Raw genomic sequence first — 17,868 nt, forward strand, 5'->3', positions numbered from 1 at the left:
TATAGCAGACTATGTTTTTAACAAGTGCAACCCATTTCTCATGTAAAGCCGGGTACGGAAACCCTTCCTAGGGATTTTCATCACAGGACCTTGGGGATGAGAAAGGGACAATGATGGTTAGTGAATAAACAGAATGGTGACTCTGGGTGAGGACGTTAATGGATGACGGAGATGAACTGGCAGTGAAATGGAAAGTCAACATGGATTTGCCCTTCTCTTCATCCTCACCACTGTTGGCACCACGTGGGGCTTGTTGCCCAAGGCAGTACTGGTGGAGCTGAGGAGTAGAGAAATCCTGAGCTGTAGCAGTGGGGAGAAAGGAAGTTCCCATGGTCTTATGTTTTTCTAGGTAGCTGCCCATTCAAGAGGCTATACCTAAATTGGGGGCTGCCTGGACTGTACTGACTGCCATAAACGGGCAGATAGATTAATTTTCTGTGGGTAAACTACCTTGGAGATTTGAAGTTGCAAGAGCAAAGCTCTTGAAATGTTTACCTTGGATGACATTTTCTTGGTATATGGTGGCCAGTTTAAGGATGAGTTAAGCTCTTGAGATGAGCTACTGTTCCACATCCCAATCTCTACATCCTCCTCCTCTTCCCAGCCAGTGGGGCGACTTCCAGGCAATGGCGTGTCCTCACCACACCAGCCATCTTGCATAGATTTGGGTCCTGATTTGTAGATTTATGATACAAAGGCAAACAGAATTTAAGAAAAAAATTCTCCAAGAGGTCAGGCATGTTTCAAAGTACAGAGACATAGGAGCTAAACCATACACATCTTTACTTCTCAAATGCATGTAACAGAAAAGGTACTTTTTGACTATATTCAAAGACACTGGAAAGAACTTATTTAAACATCCAATGAAACTTTCCATGTCTTCATAAATCTTAGGATTTCTAATCATGAGCAATAGTGGTTTCTTATGCATACCTACTTGGTTTTTTAAAATGATACAAAGAACAGAGGGTGAATAAGATGGAAAAGACAATTGTCTATACTAGTATTCTCTACAAGGCTGTTCAAAGGGTACTGAAGCCACAGTAGAACAAACATCTATCTCTACACACACAGGCCTTGGGGCTCCCATAATGTGTCCTGAGCCCAACATGGTAGAGGAACAATATTGATGTACATTTCAGGGTCCTTCCCTTGTAAGATTTGATGGTTTGGACACGTGTCTCACATTATACCATCTAGTCTCTCAAGCTGAACGGCATAAAAGCTGCTACATTCAGTTTTAAATAATCAAACAAAAGAATTTAGATTTGGTGGAGGATATGTAAATTATTCTTAGTTACTTTTGAGAAATACATCAGTAGTGACAATTTAGAAGCACTAGCCCATTTTTTAAATGTAGTTCATGAGTTTATCATCAGCACTACAAAATGGCTGCTAACAATCACAGATGACTTACCAGATTTGCTTAATGATTGTGGACCAACAGAGTTGGAGCCCCACGTGGATGCACTGGATGCTGCAGTAATGGGTTCTCCCCAGCTGGGACCACTGTCTATGGGCTTGCCCCAGGCTGAAGTACCATTATCCACAGTCGTGGCTGGAGTAGAAGGCTCTGCCCAAGGCTCACCCCAGCCTTTAGAAAGCATGGGAAAAAAAGTCATCAGCATAGACATTAGGAAACACCTCAAATAAAGGACAAGGAAGAGGACTTGGGAAGCGAGATGAAAAATTTCACATCACACAACTGAAAAATGATGCTGTGACAAGCAAGAGGCATATTTTGTGAAGAACACAAATTATTCTGCATTAATATAACTGTATAACGTTTTAACCTTTTCTTTCAAAACTGCCATCTGGTGTAAGAGGAGACTCTTTTGAATAATTTAATATAGCAAATCATCTTCCTAAAAACGTCAGGTTCTTCTGAACCAAAGCTTGAGACCTGAGGCAGGTGCAGTGTAAAGTTACACTAATTACATTTTACTGAAAGGACACTCTTCCCACAGCACTGTAGTGGACAACAACTGACTATGACTACCATCAAGTAAACAGCCAGCCTACCTTATACACCCGGGAAAAGAGGTCTACACTTTCCCTAAGAGTTAAACATAAATCAATAGAATAGGCTTGTATTTCAAAACAAAACAAAAACCCCACAAAATTAGGCACTAAAAGAAGAATTCCTGAAAACATTACCGGCTCTCTAACCAATGCAGCGTTACTCAATAAAACTCCCATTAACAAAGGCATTGTAGGCCTGTCACATTTACAAAATGTTGCCCTATCAATTTACAAAGACTTTGCTCAGTACAGGAGAGGAAAGGTCGAGCATACTAGAGAGCAGTGCAATGCTTCAGATGCACATACTGTATCCAGTTATCTGAGTAGATGCTGACTTCATGCCTCATTTAGGAAACCCACTAAGGTCAAATATAATATCAAATATCCAGAGTACTGTACTCAGGCACTTGGCTTTATTGTACTTCAATAGTGAAACCACATCATTAAGGCTTGGTTAAGAATACCTAAATAAGTACATAACTCTGCCACTCAGTCCCTTCTACTACATTCCTAACAGAATAGAGCAACACTCCCAAGACAGAGCTGTTGCCTGGTAGACTTCGCCTCTAGGTCACAGCTGAAAGGCCTTGATGTGCACGCCCAAGAACTGTGTTACACAAATCTTATGACTGCATGTCAACACAAAGCTTGCTTCCAAAATACCACTGCACTCCACATAGGAATGCTTACCAGAGCCACTGCTGGTCTCCTTGCTTGAGATGGCACTTGCAGCCGGCAACAACCGGTGCATCTGTGCTTGCTGGTCTGAGCGGCTGCTGCCTTCTGGGATGTTTTTATTCCACATGTTCACATTTTTGTAGTTGTATTTGCTTGGATCTCCCCAAGCTGAAGTTCCATCATCAATCTCCATTTTTCGTCGTATAGACTCTGGGGATGGTTCCTCCCAGCCTGTGGGTTCTTCCTCCTTTGCTGGAGCAGGAATAGGTCCCCCAAGCCAGCCTGTACCAGGAGGCTTGCTAGTGGCTGGTGGGATTCCCCACGATCCAACAATGTCTTGTTGCTTGTTCCAATCTGGAGAACTAACTGGTTTTGATGAATCTCCCCAACCTAGGGACTGATTACACTTTGGAGGGTCTCCCCATCCCTGGGAAGAGTTAGGTTTAGAAGATTCATCCCATCCTGATGAGTTATTTGGATTTATATTATTTCCCCAAGTAAAAGAACTAGTTTTACCAAGTTCGTTCCAACCAGAAATGGACCTATCGCTGTCACTGCCTCCTGAGCTGGATTTCTTATTAGCCTCACCCCAATGGTTACTCCTGGAAGATTCTCCCCAGTTATCACTGGCAGAAACGGACCAACCTTGGCTTGACTTTTGCCCATCGCCCCAGCCTTGTTTGTTCTTTTGCGAATCATTCCATGCAGACTTGTCTTCTTTGCAATGCCCCCACTGATTGCTCTTGATCATTCCTGTAGCAGCAGAATCATCTTCCCACCCCCCCTGGCAGTTTGAGCCTTTGGAATCTCCCCACCTCAGAGTAGGTTTGGGATCACCCCACCCTGATACAGATGAGGTATCATTACTATTAGGGCTAGTCTTATCTGTACATGCCCCTGAGTTAAAAGTCTGTGTTGCAGAGCTTCCCCAGGCCTCTGTCCCATTGTCAGTCTTTCTTTCCCCTCTTGGTGATGTCTCTGTATCCCAGGCAGTATTCTGCTTAATAGGAGTCTGTCCCCACCCAGAATTGGATAGGACACGTGGATCTAAGTCAGTTCTGTTTACAATGCTTTGGAGTAATGTGTGCTGATCAATTTTTCTTCTATCTCTACTCTGGCTTTCCCCGGTTACTTTTTCTTCAAGGCGTCCAGTGCTCTCTGCACTACCATCACTCTCCACTGTGCCTCCTGCTTTGGCCCACACACTGTTTTGCTCATTCGTCTGAGATGTGCCAGAACCCTGATCATCTTCCTCAGTAGATTTCCATCCATTTGTAAGTTTCTTACTACCATTGCCATTTGCACTGTCATTGGAATGCTGGTTGCTAGGCAGTTTGTTCCACTCAACACTGGACAGACTAGTGCCAGTGTTCTGTGCAGGACTTCCCCATCCTCTTCGACTTCCTCCAGAATTTGCACCATTTCCACTTCCCCATGGTGAACTCTGGGAATTCACTGTCCCAGGCTCCCATACACCTCCCCCTTTATTTGTACTAACTTGAAAGTTAGTGCCCATAGGCCCATTTATGCCAGGCTGCATTAGAGTTGCATTCACAGTGTCACCATTGGCTTGGCCATTAGGGCCTGCACATTTGTCGCCAGAGTAATTAGAACCATAGGCACCCCATGTAGTACCGTAGGAGCCTCCAGTTTTTGACTCTCCATTACTAAGGTGAGAAAGGGAAGTGCCATTCAGAACTGACGGAGCCTGTATCTGAGGATGATTCATTGTGCTCACACGCCAGGCCCCTGGATTACTAGTAGGCAGTTCATTATTTTGTACTGAACCGGAGTTTGGTAAACTAGAGGTCATAAAGTTAGTAGTGTTATTTGGTCCAGTCGTTTCAGTGGTGATATTCTGAGGTTGACCACTGAATGAAACCTTCTGTGTACCACTTACTTCAGGCTCACAAGTTTCCTGAAGGCTACCCCAGGTACCGTGGGTAGAAGAGCCACTGACTTTAGAGTTGATACTCTGATTGTTAGGCATCTGGCCTATGGTACTACACTGAATATTGATGCCAGAATTCCCACTCCCTACAGGCCCTTTTAGGGCAAGTCCATTGTTTTCTAATACTGGCCAGGCACCATGGTTGCTAGCTGAATTCAAAGTGCTTGGATTTAACCCTCCATTTGATGAAGAACTTACAGTGCCCCAAGCATTCATTCTACTGTTACTACTTTCTGGTTTGCTTTCAGGAGCATCCACAGAGACCTGACATGTGCTTATTATGGCTCCATGGGGAAAGCCCCATGGCCCAGTACTACTTCCATGACCCACATTATTGCTGCTGCTACCAACCACAAATTTGCTTTGAGGACCGAGTCCAGTGCTGTTCCGAAGGCCATCTTTCTCACCACCTGTGTTCCCTGAAGCCATGACAGTGATGTTTCTCTCTGACTCAGAATTGGAGGCAGAATCAGCATCTATACATTCTGAAGCCAACTCAGGATCACTGCCAGGGGCTGAGGGCCATGCTTCTTTTTCCAACAAGTCGTTTACAGCATTCTTACAGCTTGTGCTACAGTCACTTGTAGAAGACACAGGTCCCCGCTGGCAATTTTCATAATGGGATCCTGAAGTATTATGATTTATATCTAAAATAAAGGAGAAGTATATCTATTTGTAAGTGTTAACAATTTCCAAAATGATATCACGTAGGTTGATAAAAATGGCGATCCATACAAATACACGTAGTTCCTCAACATTAGCAAGATGCTCCGCGCAGAACGGCTTTGAGGCACTAATTATCTTTCAGCCACCAATTCTCTATGTTCAGTAATTTCACAGACAGAATTCTGCTGCTTTGTTCAATACCCTACAGTATAGCATGGAACAGAAAGTCCCACAGGGATACATGGTAAATATATGAACAGATAACATCCAACAAATACAAGAATTCTGGAGGGAGGAAGACTGGGTGGTAATGATGAATTAGGACAATCCAGGCTTAGGACTTGATGTGGGAGAAAACGGACTGGGATGCAGAAAGGTAGGTAAGTGTAAGCAGACCAAAATGATTCCATTTCCCAGAACAGCTTTTCATATGACTCCTTTGGGTTAGAACAATTCTGTAAGAATCCCAAAGCCTTTGCACTGTATCTCTATTTTATTAGTGTATACATTTAAATACCATGCTTATACACAAGGAAGAACATTAATTTTAAACAATTTTATAATTTACTTTCATAGCCATGCTTAGTAAGAGACAACAGGGAAAAACTGGTATGTTGAAAAATCACCAAATTACAGCAGCTGACACGGAAGGCCATAGGGACCAATCATATGACCAAGTCTTATTAGACTGCCATTTAACTACCACCTGTCTTATTTATTTCTATTCTTTCCCATAGACAACATCATTAAGTATTTTTGTTTCTCAGTTTCTCAGTTTATCTCTAAGGGTCTAGTGGATAGAAATTCATCTCTGACATTAACTTCATAAAACATCTGCACTTAGGCTATCCTGAAGGGTAGCTTACACTATAGTTCCCAGGATGAAGGTCTAGAAATAAATCAAAGTCACACTATTAGTGTGATTTGCTAGTATGGAAAAATGATGCTGCTTGTACCACTTTCTCTCAAAGTACAAATGCTAAGAAATGAATAATGAAGAGCGGTAAGAAGGGCAAGAAGAGCAACTAGAGAGCAACCTGTAATAATACCCAGTGAACATAATTTAAGTAAGTGCTGCCAAGTGCACCAACTACTGTTCCCTGTACAATTACTGCATCACAGTGTGGGTACCTGGTGATGGCTACACCGTTAATCTAAGCCCTCAGGAGGCAGATCTGTGACTCAGAGGCAGGCAAGAACTAATTGATAGAACCCTGTACATCCATTGCCCCCAAAAGTAGTCAATGATATTTGTCTTCTCTATTGCTCATGTAGAATCCATATGATTAAAGAACCAAAAAGTCAGTCTTCCTGGAAGAACTATTCTATACTGCAACCCAAAGGGACAGTATCAACCCATGGCCAGCACTCACTGATATACAGCAGCAGGTCTGCAAACCCCTGCACCAAGTGCCTAGAACAATTGTAGAGTACAAGTATTGCTCTCATTTTGAGAAACCAAGGGACAAAAGTTAAACTTGCAGAAACTGAGTGAGAGAGGCAAGATGTGCTGGACAGTTTTAAGTTAACATCAAATAAGCTAAAAAAATCATAAGAGGAGGGAACCTAAATTAAGAAACTGTCTCCAAGCTACACCTGGTGGTACATGGGGAAGCACAAACAGATCTCTGAGTTTGAGGTCAGTTTGGCTTATAGAACAAGTTCCAGGATAGCAAGTACTACACAGAGAGACCCTGTTTCAAAAAAGCAAAACTAAAATCAAACCAAAGACCAAACAAAACCAAAAACCAATCAGCCTGTGGGTATTTTCTGGATTAATGATTGATGGGGGAGTCCCAGGCCCACTGTGGGTGGTGCCATCCCTGGGCAAGTGGTCCTGGGTTCTGTAACAAAGAAGACTGGGTAAGCAACACTCCTCCGTGGACTCTGCATAAGCTCCTGCTTCCAGGTTTCCTGCCTTATTTGAGTTCCCACACTGATTTCCATTGATGATAAACAGTGATGTGGAACTGTAAGTCAATCAAAAATTAAACCCTTTCCTTCTAAAGCTGCATTCTGGTCAGTGTTTCATCACAGCAACAGAACACACAAGATACACAAGGTAATCACAGTCCTCCATACAACAAAGTAGCTTTAAAAAAAAAAAAGGGGGGGGGAAGGAAAAGAAAAGAAAAAAGGTCTGACACACTAGCAACAACAGGCCTCAAGCTTGGGTCCTTCATAGATGCTGGAAGACAAGAACCTGTGAGATGAGGTCATGTTATTTTCATCTGGGGGTCAGAGATGCTAGCGACTGAACCCTTTACATGCCTGGCAAGTATTTTAACACTGCGCTTTATCCCTGGCCTTTTGATTTCTGAGATGGCGTCCCTCTGTGTAGCCCAGGCTGGTCTTGAATTTGTGAACAATCTTTCAGCATTAGTCACAGGAATGTTGAGATTATGATTACAGCCATGTGCTATCATATTCAGCAAAAGGAGGATGGGGATAACCTTTAAATAAACTTGGTTGTTCAACTAACCATCAACTACTTAAGAAAAGCATTTAGTAACTGCTGTCAGCAGGTAAGAATTCCACGAAAGGTCAGGCATTATGGAGCACGCCTTTAATCCCAGTACTTGGGAGGCAGAAGCAGGCAGATGTCTGTGGGTTCTCGACCAGCCTGGTCTATAGGCTGAGTTCCAGAACAGCCAAGGCTATGCAGAGAGAGCCTGTCTCAAAACAAAACAAACAACAAACCAAGAGACATTTTATACCACTTACACAGGCTCTGAGACCAAAGGCAAGACTTCTCTCTGTCTGCCTTAGTTTCCTTCACTAGATAGCAGGGTCTGCTCTCACGTGACTGCTACAGAATTAATGACTAAAGGAACTGTATCTGATCCATGTAAGGCACCAATAAAGGGCACTACTATCACTAATGAACGTGCACCCATGAGCATCATCCTTCTACTCCATCGCCAAACACGTTCTCACTCATCTCATCACCCACATGAAGGACAAATCACAGCTAGTGAAACGTGTCTGCTTTACTACTGTAAACACAATGTCAACCACTCACATACCTCATTCTAGAAAACATGGGGTGAAGCAATAAAACTTCTTTAATTAATTTTCCATAACTCGGTATTTTTCCTATTTTTTAAAAATTATTTTTATTTACACATATATCTATATATTTGTGTGACTGTCCCATGACATGTATGTCTGTATATGTGTTCCTGAAAGCCAGAAAAGGGCACTGGATTCTCTGTCGTTGGGGCCACAGGCAGTTTTGAGCCATGTTGGGAAGACACTTGGTCTTTTCAAAGAGCGCAAGACATCTAGACATGTTGTTTTCTAAGACCTAAGCCTTGGCCTTTATTCTTGCCTGTGTACAATAAAGCAAAAGCACCACCCCTTCCCTCCACATCTAGGCAGCCCAGTTTTCATCACTATCACTCACCTTGGATTACTGCGTGTGTCTCTGCATGCATATGTTGACAATAACGTAAGGCAGGGATAAGAAATAAACACTGGGCACCTACATCTACAACAGAACTACTCACGTTGAAAATAATAGTTTAACTATGAATAACACAAAGTACTCCCATTGCAACATAAAAAAGACAGGAATACATATCAGTAAACCTCTTAATCCTGTGCTGAAAGGACTGCCTGATAAATTATAAGAAAAACAGCAAGGACACAAAATAATCAACATTAAAAACCATATGGTTAGTTACATAGCTTAGCCGGTGGAGTGCATGCTTGCCTGGCATACACGAAAACCTAGATTCAGTGCCTGGCACTGCAGAAACTGGTGTGGTAATATAAATCTATGATCCTAGTGGTTGAGGAAGGACATGGAGAAGGAGGACCAAGGTCACATTCAGCTACAAGTAAGCTAGAGGCCAGACTGACTGATACAAACGCAGGCAGAACACTGTGTACATAATAAATAAATCTTAAACTACCCTTAGCCTCAGGGCATTAAACATGAAGTGCCATGAGGTTCACCACATTTTCAAATGGCTTAACCATAATGAACATGTACACACATATACATGCATGTGTGATAGGAATAAAAAAACCACAGTGAATCAACTAAGAATCTTCAGCCCTTGGGTTGGAAAGAAGGACATTCACCATCCTAGTCTTTTAACTGTACTGCATGACTGTTTCGTGGATAAAGAAGAGAGGAGAGCATTTTGGCCATAACAGTGTTCTGTCAGGGCTGAGTATTAGCACCTCCACTAGAGTCTCCCAGCTCTCACTACTTGAGCAGGAGCTGTCCTGGCTTTAGAGTCAAGTGCAAAGCAGCAGTTGGAAACTCTGTGTTTACTATTCCTACTGTGTGTACTTTCTGTGCATAGTGAGTGAGTGAGAGAGAGAGAGAGAGAGAGAGAGAGAGAGAGAGAGAGAGAGAGAGAGAGACTGAGACTGGACTCAGGCCATTAGGCTTTCACACATGGTACATACGTACTCATGCAAGATCACAAGTGCACACATTTTTGAAAGGTTTAAAAAAATAACCCTAGAAAGACCAATCTTGTTCCCCAGAGTGTTTCAGTTTCATAGCCTGCATTCCCCCATGGCTTTGGGATTTAATGTCTCCAAATAAAAGTGGCACCCTGCCTGCTAAGCTCTTCTAGGAAGAGACAGGAGGATCTTCCTCCTCACTTTCTTTGGAGCTTTTGCCTATGAGACCTTTTCATCAGAATGCACATCTATAAAACTTGATTCCTCTGACCCACACATACACTCATGTGTGTGAAGGACAGAGGCTGATGCTGGGTCTCTTCATTCTTGTTTTGTTTTTTGCTGAGACTGGCTTGTCAACAAGTCTCCAGGATCCTCTCTGACCTTATCTTCCCAGTGCTAAGACTATAAATATGCATCACTCTTTGGCCTTTTTAAAAACTATGGGTGCCGTATATCTGAACTTGGCCCTCATACTTGAACAGTAGGCATTTTATTGAGTGAACCATCTCTCCAGTCCCATACTTATTTTTGAGATACACAACTTTTATAACACTACTGTTGTTTCCATTTTAAAAATAGCTTTGTTCCTTCCTTTCCCAAATGGAAGAGACATAAATATAGTATGTCATGTCACTGTCTGTTTAGGATATACCATCAGATCTGACTCATCATGGGTATTTGATGGATAAGTAATACTCTCCTAAGACTTTATTAACAGACTGCTCATGCTACTAAGCAACATACTGTCTTCCAACCTGGCTTCCCAAATGAAATTCAACTTAATTACCTATATCCTGGCCTATGTACAATGCTAAACTCATTCTAAAAAGTGTAGGTCTTTATATAAATCTTAGTGTGTGCTGGCTAGTCTCATTTCAACTTGACACAAGCTAAGTTATCTGAAAGGAGGGAACGTCAATTGAGAACCTCCATGAGATCCAGTTAAAGGGTATTTTTTTAATTAGTGATTGATAGGATAGAGCACAGTCCACTGCGGTGGTGCCATCCCTGGGAAAATGGTCCTAGATTCTATAAGAAAGCAGGCTGAGCAAGCCATAAAGAGCAAGCCAGCAAGCAGCATCAAAAACAAAAACAAAAAACAAACAAAAAAAAAACCAACACAAAAAAAACCCCAAACCCCAACTGCTTCCCAAACAACGACAAAAAACAATCCCTCCCCCCACTTGCTTTTTTGGTATTTCATTGCCGTGATAGAAAACCTAACTAACATGTAGGAATAGGAAAATTTATTCACCATTTAAACATCAGACACTGAGCTGACTGTTTTCACATCTCATACAATTTAGATTTCAAAGCACCCTTAAGGTTGGACCCTGGTGTCTGTATTATAAATTAAGAAAGAAGGTCCCTGATAGGGATGGAGGCACACACCTTTTAATCCCAACACTTGAGAGGCAGAAGAATTTCTTAGAGTTCAAGGCCACCTAGAGTTCCAAGGTGAGACTCTTAAAAAATTACAAACCAAAAGAAAGGTCTCATGAATTAGTTTCTTGGTCAATCTTACACAGGTAGTTAAGTGATTCAGGAGCACAGGAAGTACATCTATGTCCATCTAATGTGTTGCTATAGAGACTTAGCTTAGAAGTGACTTCCTGTCCCTTTCCTATCACCTCCATGTACTGCCAGAGAGCACCAGGGCTGGAGTCACACTCAAGGACTCGAATCTGAAATGTGCTATCTACTAGCCGTGAAGTGTCATACTATATCTTAAGACAAAGAGCAGAGCTTGGTATTGGTGTACTTAGAAGAGCATTCAGGCAGCAAGTGACTAGTCACCAGGGATGGTCAGGGATAAAGATGATAGCTACCTTTGTGAAGGGTAGCTGAGGAGAAATATGTGTAAATGAATAATACAAGGAGTGGGGAAGGCTCAGTTTTAACTACAAACTTCTTAAAATATGGGACCTGACAGAAGACAAAAGCATTCACCATATTTACTTTGTATCTGACAGTAAGGTATTCTCCACTCAAGATCCCTATTCTAAAATCAAAGTCCAACTCCTGTTCCATGAAACATATCACCAAAAACTATAGACTATGACATTCCTACACTGCTAATGAGTTCTATAAGAAACATCTTTACTCACCTGACTGGCTTTTGCTGTTCTGCACCTCTCCGTTATTTTGTGGCTGTTGATTTGTTACAGCACTGCTTTCTGATTGGCTGTTTAACACCTTAACAGCAGATCCCAAGTTTGCTGCTATGACTGGAAAATGCTGACCCCTCTTTAGAAGCTGTTTGTGTTCCTGGTGGCGAAATCGTGGAGGTACTTCACGAGGATACCGAGGCAAGGCTTGTGGCTGCTGCTGCTGCTGCTGCTGCTGCTGCTGCTGCTGCTCTTGTTGTTGCTGCTGCTGCTGCTGTGGCTGCTGCGGCGGCGGCGGCGGCTGCTGATTGCTGGCTGTAGCTCGCTTGGCATTATTATTAGTGCTGGTAGCTGTGGAAGTGCCGTTATCGGAGTTGGCAGGCTGAGGCTGGCTTACACTAGGCTTTATCTGTTCTGGCACTAATTCCAACAAAAGAAAAGAGTTGAAAAAAAAATTAGCTAGTGAAGTATACTTTACTTTCAAACTCAAAATAAAACAACCTGAACAGAAGCATTAGGCTTCAGAACACCTTCATTCAGAGGTGCAAGTTTCTGAAGAGATACTACTACCTGGAGTCAAACTCCCCAAACAAGCTACTCGTGTCCACAATGGTGGCCATTCTTGACCAGGATGCTGCTCACGGTCATCTCTTCACCACATTACACTTGGCCAGAGATCAAATATATATTACTTAAAATATACAACGAAAGAACAAATGGGGCAACTGACTGATGGCCTAAAGCAGGGGTTCTCAACTGTGGGCTGTCTATCGGATATGGACATTACGATTCATAACAGTAGCAAAATTACAGCTATGAAGTACCAACAAAATAATTTCATGTTTGGGGATCACCACAGCATGAGGAACTGTATTAAGGGTCAGAACATTAGGAAGGTTGAGAAGCACTATCCTAAAGGAACCTTCAATTCTCTTATTCCACCTTATTTTTATATTCTTAATTTTTAAAAAATTAAGCATTTACATGGGTGTTCTGCCTCCAAGTGTACACTCTCTCTGTACACTGCATGTGTACAGTGCCAGTGAAACCCAGAGGCATTGGATCCTCTGGGGCTAGCATTACAGAGGGCTGTGAGCCACCACCAGGGTGTTGGGAATCTAATCCAGAGCTCCAGATGAGTCAGTTGCTTGATTTCACTGTGTAGACTGGGTTGCTCCAATAATCCATTAGATAACTCAGGTGTCTCAAATGTGTAATCCTCCTGCCTCATCATCCTAAAGTGCAGGGCTTATTAATGGATGCAACAATGTTGGGCTTAATCCCTATTTTAAGTTTTTAGAAGATACAGGTGGAAAACCCTTCGTTTTCATATAAAAGAGCAGTGTTAACAGTTTTCCACTGGTAAATATAATCTCTGAGCAAAGGACTAGCTTAGAATAGAATAGCAAACAAAAGCAGGTGACAGGATAGAACCTGTGTGCCTGCCAAGAAAAAGGAATTACCTGGACATCACCTTAGACAAGCCTAAGAAACTACTTGTCTAGTGTACGTGTAACTGGAAAAGTGACCGGTGAATATGATTGTCCAACCTGATGAAAGTACCTTAAAGCACCAAGAATAAACCTCATCTCTGAAACACCAACTGGCATGGTGTCTGAGAATTGACTTCAGCTCGAGCCAATCCTGCTATCTCCTCCGTTAAGACGTCCTAGTAACAAAGGAGTTAGTTACTACAGAGCACAGAACATAAGCCTGTTTAAGTACTGGCTGCTCTGCGATGACTGGTACACTACTATACCTGCAATAGTCCAATAGTCTACCTCAGAACAAAACAGAACGCTGGTACAGGACAGAATACATGAGAAAACTGTGGTAGTGCTAAGAGTGCTAGTCCAGTAGTGAAGCTGCCTGAGATGGGCTGAGCAAGCGTTCGTTCACTTCTCTTTCTAAAGCATCACCCAACACAACGTAAGCACAACAAATGGACGCTGTTGTAACAGGAGAGCGATCTACCAGGTGCTTCTGCTCTAACATGCTGCTACTGAGGTTTTGGTCACTGTGTTTTTAGAGCATTCGACCCAGTTTCCTCCTACATGGTCAGCTCCAGGCTACCTGTCACTCAACAAGCAAAACTAATCTTCCTTCTATATACATTTCCTGAGTTATCTCTCACATTAATATTTTCTATATAAAATCCTGGTTTTTATTCCAGTGTGACTTCATTTTTTTAACAGTAAACATTCTCTTTCATTCTTTATTATTACTATATTTATTTACTGTGTATGTTGACTAATTTTTATGTCAACTTGAAACAAGCTAGAGTCAAAGCAGAGAGAGCCTTAATTGAGAAGATACCTCCATGAAATTGGGCTGTAGTTGATGGGAGAGGGCCCAGCCCACTGTGGGAGGGGCCATTCCTGATTCGGATATCCTGGATTTTGCTAAGAAATTAAGCTGGGCAAGCCGTGGGGATGAAGCCAGGAAGCAGCCCTCCTTCGTGGCGCCTCTGCATCAGCCCTACCTCCAGGCTCCTGGCCCGCTTAAGTTCCTAGCTTTACTGCTTTTGATGATATTAACTGTGAGCACAATAAACCCTTTCCTTCTCAGGTTGTCTTTGGTCACAGTGTTTCATTACAGCAATAGCAACTCTGACTAAGACAGTGTATTTGTATGTGGGAGCACCAGTCAGACCCAGGTGACTGGATCTTGAGGACCAACAACCTTAGCTCGTCATGTTTGGCCACACGCCATCTCACTGGCCCCATCATTTTTATCCTTTAAAAAATATTATTATTCTGTTTTCTGTGTTCCAGTGTTTGCCAGCATGCATGTGTGAGTGCATGAGTTAGACTCCCTCGAACTAGAGTTACAAATGGTTGTGAGTTGCTTTGTGGGTGCTGACAAACTAAACCAGGTTCTGGTTCCTCTGTGAAAGTGCTCTTAGCCATGGAGCCACCTCTCCAGGCCATCCTTTTCTTTTAGTAATAAGTTGGGCTAAGCATAACATAATGCTCCCAATAGGTAACAACAATGTATATTCCTTTGTGCATCTCACACAATAAGGAAAGGTTGTGATTTGAAATACATCTTATGGGGGTTGAGGATTTAGCTCAGTGGTAGAGCACTTGCCTAGCAACCGCGAGACCTGGGTTCGGTCCCCAGCTCCGAAAAAAAGAAAAAAAGAAGAAAAAAAAAGAGAAAAAAAAATACATCTTATGGATGTTCAGAATGAAAGGCATTTTATATTAATAAAAGAAAAGTTATGCAAAGCTAAAATGTTTCATAAGCTAAATATCACAGTATCAAAACATATACAAAATGAAGAAAGAAAAAAGTTGCATTGAAAAAATTGACAGTGGTAGTAACTTTAAGGTGGGGAGTGGTGCTGTGAAATCCTGTCCTCTCTGGACATGGCATGGCTATCATAACCATGAACTCACAGCAACTGTCACACGTACATGACCTGCACAAAAATCAAGCCATCTATCTATCATCTATGGACTAGACGACAGAGCCCCTGCCCTAACTGAGGAGCTACTGGCACTGGACAGTTGCTGGAGGAAGAACCAGACTTGGCTATCAAAAAAAAAAAAAAAAGGCAAGGCCCTGGGTTCGGTCCCCAGCTCCAAAAAAAAAAAAAAAAAAAAAAAAAGACATGATGCTCAGATGTATGTTGGGTCGACATAGGGAGAGTTTGAGGGAAATGGGGGTTAGCTGATATAATCGCATTTTATTATATTCATATGTATAAAATTAACAGAAATGAAAAAAATCTTAAGATGCAATTGTTCAATGAAGCCTAATTTAAGAAAACATTGACCATAAGCACTTAGCTTACATTGAACTAGAAGTCCAAGCTAATGTTACATAAGCTATCTGATTCTCAGGGTTTCCTTCTGAGCACATATTTCCTTTTTCTGGGTGTGTGTGCCCATGGGGCCTGGTGCTCTTAATCCCTGCCTGTAGAACGACTTCCAACATGGCTTGGTTCTTCATATAGAGTGTCAAGACTTCTCAGACTATAAATCTCTATAGTGTAGGAATTACAACAAATACCAATCTGACAATAATAAGCATACACAGCTAGCTCGTTTGAATTACTAACAAAAATTCAAACCTGAACAAGCAAACAAGAATGGGCAAATCATCAATAACCAGTTCAATAAATATTAATAAAAGTGAGAAAACTCCAATTTTAACCTACCAATCTTAAAATGTTTACTCTTTTACTTTGTGTTTGTGTGTGTGATGCATGGCCCCAAAGGGCAATAGAGGACAACAGATCACCTGGAGCTGGATTTTTCAGGTAGTGTGGGTACTGAAAAATGAATTCCAGACCTCTGTAAGAGCAGTCAGCATTCTTATCCTAACCACCTCTCCAATCCACCCTGATACACCCCCACCCAAGTTTCAAAGATGATACAAGTCACATCTTATGGCAGACACAATGTACTGCTATTTCCCCTTTACTACAGTGGGCTCTATTTTAATGGAAGGAAAAAGCAAATCACTACCTGGCTGAGAAGACCCTGAAGCTCTGTAGAAACTCCTAGCATGTTATTTCAAGCACAAAAAGTGGCCAGGATATTGCAAAACCAGAGTGGTAGAAATGTAAATGTAAGCGTCCCATTTCACCTGGATGCCAGATAACGTGTGTGTTATCTTTTCGTCATAATTCTATACCCTTGAAGTATTACCATTTTACAGATAAAGTGACAGAGATACAGAAGAAAGCTGCTCACACGGAGTATCTAGTAAATAGCAGATCTAAAAGGTAAAATCAGTGTAATCTCAAAACAAATGTCCTTCACAGTGTAAATTTAAAATTAAGAGTAAAAGCCTCTCTAACAGTAGGGAAATGATTAATAATGGATTAAACGCTTTCAGAAGTATCTATGCCTGTTAGAATAAGACAGGAATGTGGACTCAATGAGTTAACTTTGATGAAAAAAAAATGAAAGAAAATAAACCAAGCTCTATGTTCACTTCTGACAGGAACAGGTATAGCTGTACATTTTAGCTCAAAGTGCTCTCACTGAAAACCACATACTTGAGTACACAATACCTACCAACATTCTGCCTACAAGCCCCAGAGCTTCCAACCCACAACCACTGGTGAGAATTAAAGGACTAAAAGAGTGTACAGCATTAAATACAGGGGAAATGTTTTAGTGTGTACTATCTTTCTGGAGGACTTGTAAGTGATGTTATCTGATACTCTCACTAATTCATCTAATTCTTTTCTAAAGCTTAAAAGAGAAGGTCCCTGTATTGTTCATTTTCAAACCAAAGCCCTGATTATTGCTTTTGTAGACTCTCAGCTCAAGACACATAACTCCCATACACATCCTGAAGCTATCTGCTCTTCTCCTTAATTTTTGAACATAGTTATTGATTACACTCACTGCTAAATTGCTTTTCCTGTACCTCCCGTCTCCTTGGTCCTTTCCAGAATCACTACACACACTGTCAGGCATGGTCTTGCATTTCATCAATTTAAACAACTTACTGCAGGCTGTGTTCCTAAACAAAACGGGGTCCTCAGCACTTTCTGTGAATTTACTGTGTACATTAATCTAATCTTATGCATACAAATCCTCTTCCCTCTTTAATAATAGGAAAGGAAAAATGGTGACCCTATTAACTAAACAAAATTGTTTTCTTAACTTTTTTCCATGAAAGTAGGCTACTATTTTCCCATCTTGTTAGCAGAACACTATAAATCCTATTTGTCACACAACTCAAAGACAGCTCTCACAGGAAGAAATGAATCTAGCATTAAGCGGTTCTTTTTTTTTTTTTAATTCTTTTTTTCGGAGCTGGGGACTGAACCCAGGGCCTTGCGCTTGCTAGGCAAGTGCTCTACCACTGAGCTAAATCCCCAACCCCAGGTTCTTTTTTTTTTTTAAAGAAGTATTTATCTTATGTGTGAGTACACTGTCTTCAGACACACCAGAAGAGGGCATCAGATCCCATTACAGGTGGTTGTGCGCTGCCAAATAGTTGCTGGGAATTGAACTCTTAACCATTGAGCCATCTCTCCAGCCCCCATTAAGA

At 41.7% G+C, this 17,868-nt stretch overlaps 1 protein-coding gene across 5 annotated transcripts in view; it reads right to left on the reverse strand.

Annotated features, from left to right (window-relative positions):
• Tnrc6a (trinucleotide repeat containing adaptor 6A) overlaps positions 1-17,868 on the reverse strand; it is a 152,595-nt gene that overhangs the window by 19,849 nt on the left and 114,878 nt on the right. For all 5 annotated transcript variants that reach the window (XM_032892715.1, XM_032892714.1, XM_032892712.1 and 2 more), the window contains exons 5-8: positions 11,851-12,270; positions 2,713-5,298; positions 1,418-1,594; positions 496-671 (exon numbers count right to left, since the gene is read on the reverse strand). In XM_032892715.1, coding sequence (XP_032748606.1) covers positions 496-671; positions 1,418-1,594; positions 2,713-5,298; positions 11,851-12,270 — 3,359 coding nt within the window. The remainder of the gene's footprint in view (positions 1-495; positions 672-1,417; positions 1,595-2,712; positions 5,299-11,850; positions 12,271-17,868) is intronic.

Source organism: Rattus rattus, chromosome 2 (genome assembly GCF_011064425.1).
Source record: "Rattus rattus isolate New Zealand chromosome 2, Rrattus_CSIRO_v1, whole genome shotgun sequence".
NCBI lineage: Eukaryota > Metazoa > Chordata > Mammalia > Rodentia > Muridae > Rattus > Rattus rattus.